This window comes from Pieris brassicae, chromosome Z (assembly GCF_905147105.1).
Source record: "Pieris brassicae chromosome Z, ilPieBrab1.1, whole genome shotgun sequence".
NCBI lineage: Eukaryota > Metazoa > Arthropoda > Insecta > Lepidoptera > Pieridae > Pieris > Pieris brassicae.
Window position 1 is genome coordinate 88,879 of NC_059680.1, and position 15,446 is coordinate 104,324.

Below are 15,446 nucleotides of genomic sequence, written 5' to 3' on the forward strand. Positions count from 1 at the left end.
ACAAAATATGACGAAACTATACTTAACGTGTTACGAACGTCGCTTATAGCATGCTTGTATTACGCTAGAATAAGTTCGTCACCTTCGCTATCGAAGGGATTGAAAAATGTTTTTTTAGCCGGTGGAACAATCAAGTCGTTTTCATCGCTGCCGTCTGCGTAAACAATTGAAATTTGGGAAAAATTACCTCGATCCCGTACAGGGACGTGAAGGGGGATGCTGAGTTTCGTATCAACGAATGGAACCTTTATCTGACCAATTTCAAAATGTGGACAAACTGCATTTGTAGCAGAAGACGGACATCTAAGCCTCCTTAATGTCAAATATTTGGTTCGCTTCGATTCCAAGAAAGTTGATGAATCTTAAAAGGTGAAATCCCTTTATAAGCATAAGCATTCGTTTTATTTTTGGCGACCATTTCTTAAATATCTCGCACATTTGTATCTCCTATTCCGTAAATCTGTCTGACCGAATTGTCACATAGACTTTTGATGCAACCTTTCTCAGCGCCATGTAATACTGTTGACATCATTGAATTTTTGGTTTATGACGTTTACAATTAAAAAGAACATAGATTTGTTTCGCTACTGCGTTGTTGGGCCGTCACTTAATATGTGTAATTCTGTTAATTTCGGACTAATTTATTTAATTCTCTGTAAGATTGGTTTAGGGTAGGCACAGGATCATGACGTAAATTTACTAAGATAGACGTAGTTTGAAAACCATTATTCGGTGATTCACCATTGCTTTAGTAAACGCAAGTATGACGAGACAATTGACTATCACCCACTGACCTGTTTGTCTTTAGGTTTCGGGTTCGATATATCCGGCTTTCATCACCTTTGACGATTTCAAATACAGCATTTGAGTCACCATCGTTGAACTTATCTAATATTTGGCGACACCAGTCCTTGGCGAATCATCATTGAGAAGGCTACGTCCACGCTTAAACTCGTTAAACCAATTGTAAATAGTGGCATGAGATGGGGCTTCATTAAGAAATGCTAATCGCAGCCTATTATAGCCTTGTTGTTGATTAAGCCCACAACGAAAGTCATAATAAATTATTGACCGAAAATTTTCTCGTGTTAAATTCATTTTCACGTGTTTTAAATTAGACTACAAGAGTTTTAGATTTGCCGCCAATTCACAAAAACAAATGAATGCAATATACTCCATTAGGTAACCAAAGAGTTCTAAAATTGAAATACAAAAAAGTTTTCATTAGCAATGTTTCCAACTGGCCACTTCTAAACATTTTCAGTGTTACCCTAAACATGTAGGATTCAGTGTACTATTACAACACAGTACCTACTCATGACCAGGGCCGCGCCAACCCTGTGAGCGAAGTGCGCGGTGCACACAGGCGCCAAGACAATGATGTTTGGTTCACTTATACACCAAAATATTCTTTGTAGAGGTGTATCGATAAGTAAGTAGGTACAAAACGTAAGTTGTACACGTCTCCCAAGATAATATTTACTTTTGTGGTTTAATTTTAGTTTGTCTTTAATTTAAGACGATGCCGCCGAGCTAATACCTTCTCTGTTGACGTTCATAAGTTTACTTGGTTACCTATATGAATAAATTTATTTTGAGTTTGAATTCCTCTCAGTGAAGATGCAAGCGGATGGCAACTGGTAAATAGGTAAAAACCTTTTTAAGAAAATATAATCTAAGTACACAAAAAAAGAGGTGCTTCATAAATATATTAATATATTATTATTATCTAAAAATATTTAAACGTTTATTCAAATAAGTAATTATATTATATTAGGATAAATATAGTTTTTATTTTCTTTGCATTAGCCACGAAATAAGTTTTGATTCTTAATTTGTAAATGCTCAAATAACAATTATAACATTACTTTCTTAGTAAATACGAGAAAAATCTTAAACAAAATATTCAGCCTAATTTTTATTAATTTTATGGTGAAATTAAACAATATACACAGTTAACAAATTTATTAAATTTAAACTAACATTTTTCGTTTTTTATCGTCTTCAAGGGTCAACTTGTACTTTCATAATTATAATTTCAGTATTAAATGATTTAGTTTCGTTTAAAGTAAGTGTAATCATGTGTCAACGGCCACCACAACCAGGCCTGCCACCCGGTGGTGGGCGGCAGATCGTCTTCTTTTTGCAGCCATCCACCACGCCTATCACCAGCATCAGACACCACGTTGCCCAGCTCAATACCTCCCACATCTGTGGAACTCATTTTTTTAAATCAATGTTTTTGGTCTTTCTTGAGCAACCCAAGTGTTCTTCACTCGGTTTCCTATCTAGGGGATATGTGCCAAGGCCAACATCTATCAACGTCTCTATATGTTCGCAAAGTACACAGTAGCTATATTGAGTATCTTATGTATTTATTATATATTTTTCAATATTATCGTATTGGCTTAGTGGTTTTATTATTTTAAAACTAATATCTCCTAGACAATTTATAAAAATTACAAATTAAATTCCTGATATTACGGACGAATTGTGATTTATTTTCACAAAGTTCATGTTAAATTCAATACCAAATAGTGACGAATATTTTTCTTATGTTAAATGATAAGAAGTTATTATTTTTTATTCATAATGTTTCATCTATTGTCTTCGATTTTTCTTTTCTCGCTTTAAGCGTTCGCGCACGGCATCACACCATACTTACAATAAATAATCATAAATGGTTACGGTATTTGGACGCGATTAAACACCCGAGATGGTGCTTCACTGAACCACCGGAGAAAATATATAGTTTCGGGAGCTATCAGACCATTTATCACTATGAAACCCACACATTTGACAGCGCTCATTATATATACCTAGGGCTATAAGTAATACCTCTGGGACCTGGTCACCAATACTTCGGCTTACAGCCGCCTGGACAGCGAGGCGGACGACAGGATGATTTCCGCTTGCAGGCTACTGCAGCCGCCACCTGCAACCAGACTCTGTAATGACCGTAGTCTGACAGGCTCGCAATTCTTAATCAAAAATATGTTACATAATATAATATTCATAGTAAGTTGGACCCAATGAAAAATCCCTTTGCATAGCTTTAATTCTGCTTAAGCCGCAATTCCTTCGACAGCCTTTGAATAATTGGTACGCTCTTTTTTTAATGACCATGGTTAGTGATACTGTTCATGGACACTCACATTGCCAGAGGAGTCGCGAGTGGGTTGCCGGACTTTTAAAATGTGGTACAAATTTACAGAGCCTTAAGTCGAATTGGTTCAGAAATATTTCAGTGGAGTTCCAGGTAGTGGTGGTGGCTAAAAACGCCTCTAAACGTTCTGTTGTGGTAGGGATGTCGATGAAACTCAGCTGCAGGTTAGGATTATTCCGAACAACTCCTCTGAACACTATCCATGGTAAATGCGGTATAAGATTGGGTTGTCAGTGTTAGTCTAGTTCCTACTCCGAACCTGGGTTGTCCACCAGCACCAATGTACTCTTAACATTCGCTCGTCTAAGGGAAACCCGTATGTCATAGACCATAGAATTGACGGCGTATATCAGGCAGAGACGGCAGATCAGTCGCGGAAACCAATATATAAATATAGACCTAGCACTGACTTCCGTCAGTCAAAAACGTGTTTATTTATTTAGCAAGCCTGTTGAAGGCACTGTGCATGCTGTGAGGTTGGCCTAAAATTGTAAACGCAAGCAACTTCCTTATCGGAGGACGAACTTCAGGCTCTTCTAGAGGTCTTGGTGAAATCATACGTCACTTAAGACGATACCAGAGATTTGAGGAATTAAGGCATTACTTTTGGACAACGAGAGTGGACTCGTATCACATCCGCCGAGGTGCTTTTTAGACTAGCGCAAGGTACCCGGCAAGTCAAGTTAACATCCAATCTTTAGCTTAATAAAGTTAATCCCAGAAGAAGTAGTAGACTTTTGGACAATATGGCAAAAATTTGGCGGAATCACAGCAGCGCACTCTAAATGGAGAACGAACGCTGCCAATCTTAATATTGGGGACCTAGTGCTGATAACCGAGGACAACAATAGTGCTCTTTGCTGTAGGCTCGCTCGAGTGCAACGGCGGATAGATCCAGTGGCCGGTAAAATCCAGCAGCGTCTGCATAACACGTCCGTTGGTCCGGCAAGTTGCCGGTATAAGAAGAATAAGTAAAGAATGATGAGAGAATTTCAACTCGCGCATCCTTAAATTATTATAGTGGGGCCACGAGCGCCACAATTGTCATATAATAATACAATTTTTACAAGAAGTTTAGAGTATTTACCGGCCCAGTCACTCCCTATAGAATGAACATCTAAGAATGAAGGCTTACCTGGAAGAGAAGATATAAAAGGCAAAATATTCCGTATCGGATTTTCTTCATATTTTCGTGTTCAAGTATTTCATAATGGTTCAATTTTTTATTATTCCTCCATCGTTTCACTGTAAATTTTCTTTTGTTCTGTCAGTGCATGTCAGATGTTCATCTTCTTTTTCTCATCGGCCTGTCTTCTGTCAAGTGATACATGTATTTGACGTGGGCAAACTTTTTTAAATTATAGAATAAAAATAAATTATAAGCGTCTGTCAAGTTCTTAAGTTAAGATAATAAAGAAGAACTATCTTAAGAGTTGTTTGGAATGTCAATATTTCGATAGATATGATTTTATTAGGAACATTATTACATTTTTAACAGGAAGGTTTAATGGGAGAGAACAATTATAATTAACTGTTCTGATTTCTATGACATTATGATAATTAATACGTTATTTACATGGCTATGTTATTAATAAATTTTAATGTACCACTCTTTGCAAATAAACGATTATGATTATTTCTGATCGATAATTTTTTAAAAATTGTTTAGACATTGACAATTGTCATACATGTTTCCTCCAGAATTGGGTGAATATCTCAAAAACTATCTAGTTTAAATCTAGCTAGCTTATCCTTCCAAAGACTTTGTGGAGAAATATATGCACTGGGGAAATCACAATCTCATTGGACGACAATATTATAATATACAGCATACAGCAAAATCTTCGCTTGGGTTATGCTACTGCTAGATGCATTTTCACCAATTTAATTTATTAGTTACACCCTCACTTTTATAATTTCTTAGTGTTTGTGCGTTGTGTGAAATATTTTAAGGCATATTATTTGTAACTATATTATCAACCTCTCATTATTCCCTAACTAATTTTATCCTAATCCTTACGAATGCCAAATTGTCTGCCTTTCATGTTAAGAATATATATTAAAACGAGGTACTCGGGGCTTATTATTGAAACATATAATTGTATATCAACCTTCGAACTGGTGCAGAAATAAAAAAAGAAATATTTTAATAAATTTAATCATACATCTTCGTTAATATAACTCGGCAGACATCGCCACAAAGAGCGCCAGTACGAGCGACAAAGCGAGCAGAGGGACGTCCTCCGTCTCCCTCGCACACTTGCGTCACTCTGTTTCGCTTGTGAAAACTGAAATTTAATTAATAATAGAGTTGTTTGCGTTATTATCATGAACTGAAAACGAAAACAGAAATTGTATCTTTGGGACATCCCTTCCATTAGTGATCTAATACAAACACTAAATATACTCCGGACACCTAAACTCCAGGCGTACAGCTGTACAAAGACCAAGATATATATGTACTTAATAACAATAATTTATGACTTTTGAATGCCATTTTAGTCGAATTGAATATATTGAACTGACCTGTATTGGATCTTCTAAGTCAACGGCGGACCCAGAACAAACGGACGAGCGGTCACTCTCCACAAGACTATTGGATGAGAAAAATATTCGGCTTAATATTGAGTTTTAACAACAGCATCGGTACTGACTTCCTGCGAGACTCGGAAGCTCACAGGAGTGAGCAAACTCCGAAGTAAAGGTCCACGCCTTCCCTGGTGAAGGCGGCTTTTAATTTGTCCTTAGCTATTGTTATTGCACCATCCGGACACGTTGAGACGTGTGGGAGTCTCCTACGCGCCTTTTTTGTCGGGAAGGGGTGAAAGAATACACCCACGGGTTGGGATAGTGTTTAGCCTTGTCGAAGTGGCGTCCACACGCCACTTCGACAAGGCTTCATTCATTGGGCTATCGTAGGGAGCTCCAGGTCGTAGGAGCGCCTGTAGCCGATGGAATTAAATAAAGGAAGATTGGGAAAAAATACCAATAATCGGTCACAGGTTCAATCCCCGCCTGTGCACCTACTTTCTATTTGCATTTAACAATCGCTTATATGAAGGATGACCGGTTTTTAAGCTCACAGGCACAATCCTGATCACCTACTTATCCGACTATGCCAGCGCATTTCTTTATTAACATATACATATATACTTAGCGTCTATATCTCCCTCATATATATATATATGTATATGATGGAGATATAGACGCTAAGATAGTTGTATCCTTTAAATCCAGACCCAAAAAAAAATAATCTGAAGCACGAATCCACAGCACGGTCCAGCAATTTTGAAGCTAGCATCGAAATATATTGGGGAAAAAAAATATGACATTAGGTATATATTCCTTACTTTCCTTGAATTTCCACTTTTAAGATCAACATTATCCAAATCGGTTCAGTCATTCTCTCGTGTTTTTTTTATATAAATATAAAAATTTTAGGCAAACGGGCAGTAGGCTCGCCTGTATGTTTTTATATAATGTAATGAAGTGTAAATAAATAAATGCCAGAAGGCTCACAAATGCATTTTAGGAATCGGTCTAGGAGTCTTTTCCTGAAGGACCCTAAGTCAAATTGGTTCGGAAATACTTCACTTGGAGATCCAGTCTAGCCAAACGAACAGCAAACCCTGTTACTTCTAACGACTGTCCAATGAAGAACAGAACATAAAAGAACCCAAGAAAAGACCTTCTCGGGCCTCGTACGCTCTTAAGCATACCTGTGCACAAGAACATTATGTCGTTGCCTTGGCGCGATGTCCACTTCGTTGGTCCGGGTCACTTCTAGCTTTCGCTCTTCACATCTCAACACTGTCTATGAGGAAATATATTGTTTATTCACTCTTGGAGTCGCTTGGTTTTGGGAAGCCGGATTAGACTCTACAAATCGTCATCGCTCTTTTGTTAGATTTTTTTATAAAACGAAGTTGGGTTTGTTCGAAAACTGGACGGCTGGGCCGCTTTTCATTTTGTTGTATTTCCGAAGACAAATAAAAATATTGGATAATTGAAATAAATCCAATACAAAATGTTTACGGGTTGTCAAACATTGACATAAATATAAATGGTTGAACATTATCGAAAATAAGAATGTTAAAATACCTACAATTTATAAGTGTGGTAGAAACGAAATAGCTCAATAATGGCTTCAAGTGTATGATGATTGTTTACGCTTCTAATTATACCCTAAAATATTTAGGCACTCAATTTAGGTTACATAACTAACGTAAGTAATGTAAAAGGATTGGCTGGCACGGCCGCAAAGCACTCGGTAGAAATATGAGAGTCTTGGGTTCAAGTGCCAATTTAAGATTTAACTTGGCGCTTGAACGAATAAATATCGCAATACAACGAGGAAATGCTAGTATCAATGGTACACAACTTTTTAAATTTGTTAAGGTTAATATTGTAAATACTGTACAGTCGTGTGTTAAAAATTTATTTTGTGTAAGGAAAATAAATCAAGCTACTTAAATATGGAAACATTTTTATTTCTGTTTGTGTTCATAATAACTTTAGCTAATCTGTAACACGAAATTCATTCAGCTCGTAAATAATACATAAAGGTTGAAAAACCTCTATTAAAACTCAAAATGATGTCCTACAGTTGCCAAACTCACCTGATTCCTCAACTCCGTATTGACAAGTTTGTCGCAGACAGATACGCTACCCGAAGAGGCAGGTGGCAATGGCCGACGGAAGACGCGACTCAACTCGTCCAATTTCGTCATTATTATTTTGTAGGTTTTACACGATTCAGACTGAGAAACATTTCGTTTGGTTAACCCTTTGACAGGTATGCAGCTAATTATTATATTATATATATATGTTCATCCGGAGTCTTTTAAACGTTTTAACAAAGCACTTCCCCGGGGACCAAAGTCGTAAAGTACTATTACTGTTGATGACTACATTCATGACTTCCTTCGGTGATAACTGTAATTGTCTTCAGAATTTTCGCATTTTATTATAAAAACATGTGGATTTCTTTATTCTACAGAAATTGTTTTGGGCACAATGTTAGTAATACTCGTTAACCTAACTTTACTTTCTGAAACAGATCGAACGACCATAAAGCTAGTTTTAGTTTAGATGGTAAACCAAATAATCATAAAAGTAATCCCTGTTGCATTAAGTAACAAATAAAGTGGTAACAATATATCTGTGTGTCACCACCGTCATAATCTTCCGTCCGCGAAAAGAGTAGTGATGAAGCATTTCGTTCTAGACGTTCGTCGAAATGAACCGTCGTAATGTGCAGTTACTGTGTCGACCGTAATTATGTTTGAACAGTGAAACAATCTTAATAAATTACTGTAATGTACATTTTTAGTTAGTTTTAACTATTTACATTAAATACTTGTAAGATATATTATTGATCCGAAAGTCGTCATCCGCCATTCCATCGAGAGTCACTCCGATGCGTCGCCTACCTATCTCCACAGACAACTTAAAAAAGCGCAAAGTGCGTCGAATTCAAATTAATGAAATGTATTTTCATTACATATATAACAACAATGTTTATATCGTCGAATAAAAAAATTGTATAAATAATGTTCTTAGTATCTTAGTAATAATAATAAGCTTTTAATAAAGACGTTAGGACTTTGTTCCAGGGGGAAATCAAAATATGAAAAATATCAATGGCTTTACAACTTTTTAAAGGTCTCAGATTTCTGTATCTGTTCTGTGATCATTTAGTTAGACTAATAGGTTAGTAAGTGATCAGCCCCCTCCTCAATTAGCTTAGTGACTCCAGGGAGCGATACTCATCCTTAAGTGTCAAGCTCCAGCAGTGCATTAATGGATTTTCCATGCCTTAGACTCAACACGAGGGCGAGTGTCAGGCAAAGAACGAAAAAAGAAAGCTGATCGCCTCCTTGCTACTTCATTGACAGACCTTATAAGGTTGTAGCGCCACTGATTTTTGTATTATTACCAAATGCTTATCTTTGTGTTTGCGTCTACTGGTCGTAGTTGTGGACGAACTTAATTCACTCGAGTCGCTGCTTGGAAGCGATTGTTTCTTTACTGAAATATTTATTTATGAGTAACCCTGGACAGTGTTTCCGACGGCGGTGACAATAATTACCCGTGTATGACAACTCTCATAATCTCTCCCAGCAATGCGCTTTCCGTTAATTGACACCAAATTTGATCAAAGCTAAATCCCTAGGTCTAGTGAATCTTGTTTATTTTCTTTTATTTATTTACACTTCGTTACACTACAATATTTAAAAAATTAAAAAATTGAACATAATTAAAACAAAAGGAGGGCAACTGGCGGCCTTATTGCTTTCGAGCGATCTCTTCCAGGCAACCACTGTGAGTAAATAATCTTGTTGTTCAATTGGAGACCAAAACGACCATAGATACACATTGGATATAGGTACAAATTGGAACATTAATTTGTGCCGCGGGCGGGAGTTTGCGTCGACGTAAGAGAGGATATCTGTTCTCGTCGCCTCGGGACGCTTGAAGGAAGGGACCTATCTAGCCTCTGGCTGCGCGTAGACTGCGATGACCATCTGCAATTCTATGCGTGCCTGTATCCCATAGCAGAAATGACGAAACTAAACGACTCATCGAGCACATTCAAACGCCGACAGATGACACGGGAAGATCCTTTCACGACTTTGCTTTAGCTTACGACTTGACGCAAATGGTCCCTGCGATTACGCGAATACCAGATGTCGATGGTCATAAACCCTCTTTATTGGACGTTCTGTTGACTTCATATACGGAGAACTACCAAGTCTCTGTGGACCCGCCATTGGGTTCTGATGATCATTGTGTGGTCCGGAGCATTATGCCGTTCACGCGCCCTCTACGGCCTCGCTTTGAGTACAGTCGCCGCGTGTGGCACTATAAGTAGGCAGACTTGGGGGCCCATTTGCTTTTTATCGAGTATTCCCGATGACTCTGTCACCCAGATGGTCCTGCAGGATATGGAACTTTTTGTTCCATTCTCTGCAGTGCCGGTCGAGAGTGGATCCCAGCCTTAGTTTAAACGTTCTTGCAAGGCGGCCTTGCGTCGTAAGCGAGAATCCTTGAAAGCGATATCCTGTGATACCGGTGAACGTAAAAAGGCATACAACCCAGCCTCCAGGTCCTTTAAACGGGAAATTGCTACGGCAAAGTCAGAGCACAATGCCAGATTTGGCGAGAGATTGAGAGCTCTTGCCTAAGCTGTCCAAGGAAATTTCTGTCAGCCTTCCATTCCACCTCTGCACAGGGAGGATGACTCGCTGGCCCATACCGTGTAGGAGAAAGCCACTTTGGATGACCAAGGGAAGGAACCGACATTATTACGGTGTTATACTACGATGCCTGAAGTTCTATTCCAGCAACATGCTATCCGCAAAGCTTTACCTTCCTTGGGCATCAATAAGTCGATCGGGCTGTGCTGCGTACTTGTGCTCCTGAGTTGGTTCCGTTGGTACTCACTCGTGACTGTCCTGAATTACTGGAAGACCGCTTCGATACATCCGATCCCTGAAAAGGCGATCGCTTTGATCTGTCCAACTATCGACCAATACCTTGTTCTCCAAAATATGGAATTCATAATTAATGGCCAGCTGTTGAGGTATGCCACGAACTGATTAGTGAATATCAGTACGGCTTTCGTCGTGGTCGCTCAGATGGTGCGCTCCTTGTATACCTTACACTTAGGTGGGCGGAGGCAATTAAGTCCAAGGGGAAGGCACTGACGGTAACTTCAGAAATAGCGAAAGCCTTCGATAGGGTTTGGCACAGTGCTCCCCGATAAATTATGCAACTGGATTTCCAGGTTTCTCGTTGATCGGAGCATCAAGGTCGTCATGGACGGAGCATGTTCCGATCTTAAATTCGTGAATGCCCACAAGGATGAGTACCGGAACAAACTTGTGTCTGAAGTCGAAACTCTGCTATGTGGAGTTTCAGACTGGGGTAGACCCAAGACCTAGTCCAATTTAACCCCAAGAAGACATAAGGTTGCGCGTTTTCCGCGAAAAAATCACCCCGCTACTCCTCTCTTCGGTGACACTCTCCTTAAAGCTTCAGCTAACACCGGAATACTGGGCGTTGACATATCAAATAACGTTCAGTTTCGCGGTCATTTGGAAGGAAAAGCTAAGTTAGCCTCTAAGAAGCTTGCTGTGCTCAGCAAAGCGTGACGGTACTTCACCCTAGGCCACCGCTGCTTGCAACTCAATAAAACGCAAATTCAGCCCCACATTAAGTACTATTCTCACCTCTGGGTGGGAACTCCCTAGTACCAACTCCTTCCACTTGACCATATTCACGAAGAGTGATTCTAATCATCGACGACCAGTCACTTTCCGAGCGGCTTGATCCCTTGGTGTTACGTAGACATGTGGGATCTCTCTGTATCTTCTGCCGCATTTACCATGGAGAGTGTTCAGAGGAGTGGTTCGGACTGAATACCTGCAGCTGATTTTCATCATCGGATATCAAGGCAGAATATAAAACACGATCCGAATCACCTCGACGGTTCTTGCCGCGCACCACCGCTATATGGAACCAGCTGCTCACTGAAGTATTTCTGAAATAATTTGACTTAGAGTCCTTCAAGAAAGTCTGGAATGGGTTGCGTACCAATTCTTGAAAGGCGGGCAAATTTAAAATCATACTTAACCATAGGTAACCTTACGTTTAGCTGTTAGTTATGTTTTGTTTGTCTATGCCCGTATCCTGGTTCTGAGCTACCTCCCCAACAATTATCAGCCAAATCGGTTCAGCCGTTTTCCAGTTATAAATAGTGTAACTAACACGACTTTCACGTCAATTCCGATAACCTTTAGGTTCCAAAGAACTCCCCTTGGGCGCGGCCAATCTCTCACACAGCTCCGTGACCTTGGCGATTTGCTCCCTCTGCTCTTTCAACGTCTGTTCGCATATCACGCGAAACTCCTTCATTGACGACTGACGCGAATGGCATTTGCTACTGCAATCTGTCGGGTGCCTGTCAAACTCAAAGTGATGTTTCTTTTTGTTTATGATACTAGTAAACTTAATTTATACATTTATTTGGAAGAAATATAGTTTTTTTATTTCTACAAGCATACTAAGGAACGCACTTTCGCCCAACGCTTGTTCTCCTTCATAGGCTCTCTCTTGAACCACCTTCATCTCAACCTGTCCTTTGCTCGAAAACTATTCTTCTTGTGCAACATTAAATTATAAAATTGTAAGTGTTATGTAGAATTTACTAAGTCAAAATTACGTGCCTCCTGCTGATAGAGGATTTTGACAATCTGAGACAAATCTTTGTTTTTCGTTTATTTTATTCTTATTAATTACTTAAGAAGTCATGTGGAACATAGTAAAATGGTTGCAGCTCCTTACAAACGTTGTGTAAAACAAAAAAACTTGGCGATTAACTTCTCTTCCGTTCTACACCTTCGAATTGAGAACTGGCAGTTAATGTAAAATTAGAAGCATTTAATGTATATTTCTTTTTTTGACGTTCATAAGTGTACGTTGTGTTACCTATATGAATAAATGATGTCCTAACCTAATGTCGGGGCTGGTTCACTTTATTTTTAAATAAACAACCTTTGTTATTACGTGTGATAATTTTTTTCTTTCTTGAATAATGAAGGTAGGCACACGGCGATTACTTGTACCAAATTTTATCAACTACCCTCATTTTCGGTTAATGCCTACTATACTTTTGAACGTCAATATTAAATGAAATGTCTATATTTTCTATAATTTTAAGACCGTAATTTTTAAGTAAAAAAACATTCACATATTTTTTATCCAAACGTATGTACGATGTGGAGCCTGCGCCCCACTTGAGAGCAATTTGATTGTTAAGGGAGACAGTCCAAATATAAAGACTTAAGCTTACCAATTGGAACCTAATATAAAATCTCTGTGCAGAAAATTAAAATATCTCTATTAAAACTATTTGGAATTTGATTTAAAATTTCCTAGTGATTTCTTCCTAAATTCATAATTTAATTCTCAACTCATAAACACCTGATGACGTCGTGCTTGTGTGAATACGGTAAATAACCGACGCCATAGAAATATGTAGTGATTATTATTTAATATATACATATTTGTTTCAGTATAATTAATATAATATATAGTGTATACAAGCGTCCCAAGTCCCATCTTTGGCATTACCTATTAACCACATACAAAAGTCACTCCGTACATTAGGTTACTGACGTTCACCTATAAATATCATTTAAGTTACTTTGGGGCATAAGGATTCTCGACAGGGGCCAAGGGCCATAGCACTCAGGCCGTTGGGAAACGCTGGTCAATAGTCAATGCCGAAATATCTAATGTATCACGTTTATTGGTACTTACCTATTCCGTTTCCGTCTGACGCGGCTGCCATCAGACACGCCAGAGTCGTGGGAAAACCTCTTATGCGTGGCCAGCTGGGGCCTGGGCTCAATGAAACCCTTCGGCCTTGAATCGACCCCTTGCGGATGAACCGATTCATCAGAGTGAAGCGAACTCAACGATATTGGCCTTCGGCCCACAGCACCAGCGTCCACGACAAGACGCTCGTTTCTAGAAATTTGTGTGATTGGCTTCACCTACCCTGAGACATGGGCGGACTAAATAATACTCCTGCGTAAGAAGTATATTATGGTACTTTATTCAATAATTTACTTCTTTTATCAGAACAAAATACCGCGCAGCCGTCCACTGACTAGGAGGACTGACGACATCATCATGGAGGTTGTCTCCCGGTCGATACAGAGGCCAGGAATGGACCAAAAAAAGAAGATGATGATTAATGTACTTTTGACGCATATTAGAAATGATTACCTCTCAGACCGAGTACAACAAAAGCTTTAGGGGTTATTAGATTTGCTCCTAGCCCATAGTTCTTAACTTATTAAGAGTTTCATTACTATTCCTATTTGATACAGTTTTGCACGTTATTTGATTGATTTGTTTGCGTGTCCTGCCAAATGTCTTAAAAGTATACCTGTGAGGAGGTGAAGGTCTGACGGAGGCCCGCATGTAACGATCCAGGTCGATTATGTCTCCCACAGCACCACCAGACACGGATGACGACGACATCTAGAGTTATTTTTATTAAAGTCAGGATTATAAAATTTTGAACATTCAGTACATATAGTTCGGACAATATATGTCTCAGAGTCATAAATATGACAAAAATAATGAATATACAGAATCAGTCAGGAATAATTCCTTATGCAGTTTTATTTATTACGTATAAGACCTACAAATTAACTACATTTTGTATTTATCGAATTGCTCTTTAGTAAGTTTTAGCGGTAACATACAGGGATGGGTGGCCGGGGTTGGAGAGAGGCAAAGAAACAAGTGTCGTTTCGTAATTAATATAATAATAATACGCCTTTATTTATCCACATGTTCAATAACATGTCGTATACAAAAGTAAATGTATGTGTACACAATTTTATTACTTAGTAATTAAATTCAATACTAATTTATGTTATTGAACATCGTAAATCAAACAAAAACATTTGTAATTTTAGATTGGAAGAACTAAATGTACTCGACGGGAGTTTAAAAATCTCCAAAGCTATTTCATTTCTTACCCTAGACCTGGAGAGATTCCACCAGGTCTAAAACGCTGATTTTAAACCAACATTTTTCTTCCCGCGTCAGCGGCTCTCGGTGTCAAACGTGATCTGTCAAATAATGTCACGCCATAGGGTTTACTTTTTAATTGTGTAAAGGTAATTAGAGCCTTGAATTTGACACACTCGTGTGTACGCTGTCCCCGGCCCATTAGCCCAGAACATTTGACGAGTATGTACAAACGCAATAAATTAGATTCCTATCCATCGACTATAACTATGACGAGTCAAAATCTAACACATACCAAGAAGCTAATAACAGCCATTTAATACAACAAAATATGTACGTTTAATTGTCGAAAAACAAACTTTAGGGGTTTTAAAAAGCAATTTAGCAAGTTGGTCCTAGGGTGAACGTTTTGTTCACGCTTGTCGAAAGGTGACTCCCAGCACAGAACACAGATAAAAAAATGTAAACTTACCTTACGCGCCTCGTGTCAAGTTTCGATACTTACTCTCTCTCCTCGGTTAATTTATTGGATTTGGGGGCTGATAGCGAAATGAAAACATTATCTTGGGCAAGTTATATCACTTTAATTTGTTCTACATTACTTACATTGTAACATTTTAGCTTGTCAAAGTGAGAATGGCCATTCTATACTTTAAACAAATAAAGCGTTTCGAAGCCGAGTCCCAAAACATATAACATGTATATATATATATATATATATATTATT

The 15,446-nt window shown here is 38.5% G+C and overlaps 1 protein-coding gene across 3 annotated transcripts; it reads right to left on the reverse strand.

Moving 5' to 3' along the window:
• Positions 1-1,950: 1,950 nt before the first annotated feature.
• On the reverse strand, positions 1,951-14,809 carry LOC123718573. Of its 3 annotated transcripts, none has more exons than XR_006755036.1 (12): positions 14,728-14,809; positions 14,127-14,221; positions 13,493-13,702; positions 11,965-12,131; positions 9,105-9,196; positions 7,786-7,926; positions 6,886-6,980; positions 5,693-5,759; positions 5,332-5,454; positions 4,302-4,477; positions 2,839-2,935; positions 1,951-2,211 (listed from the first exon to the last, which is right to left on the reverse strand). XR_006755036.1 is itself a non-coding variant. In XM_045675198.1 (9 exons), exons 2-9 carry the CDS (start codon positions 14,219-14,221, stop codon positions 5,326-5,328), a joined length of 996 nt encoding a protein of 331 aa, XP_045531154.1. In that variant the 5' UTR covers positions 14,728-14,809; the 3' UTR covers positions 5,315-5,325. The 3 variants fall into 3 exon arrangements, 1 of the variants encoding a protein (XP_045531154.1); XR_006755035.1 differs by having other exon boundaries at positions 4,302-4,480; XM_045675198.1 differs by lacking the exons at positions 1,951-2,211; positions 2,839-2,935; positions 4,302-4,477 and having other exon boundaries at positions 5,315-5,454.
• Positions 14,810-15,446: the final 637 nt, after the last annotated feature.

Coding starts and splice junctions, on each gene's coding strand:
- LOC123718573 (XM_045675198.1), bottom strand. CDS start 14,221: ATGTCGTCGTCATCCGTGTCTGGTGGTGCTGTGGGAGACATAATCGAC. Junction 7,927..9,104: donor AACACAAAGATAAGCATTTG/GTAATAATACAA, acceptor AATGTTTCTCAG/TCTGAATCGTGTAAAACCTA. Junction 5,455..5,692: donor ACTTAGAAGATCCAATACAG/GTCAGTTCAATA, acceptor ATTAAATTTCAG/TTTTCACAAGCGAAACAGAG.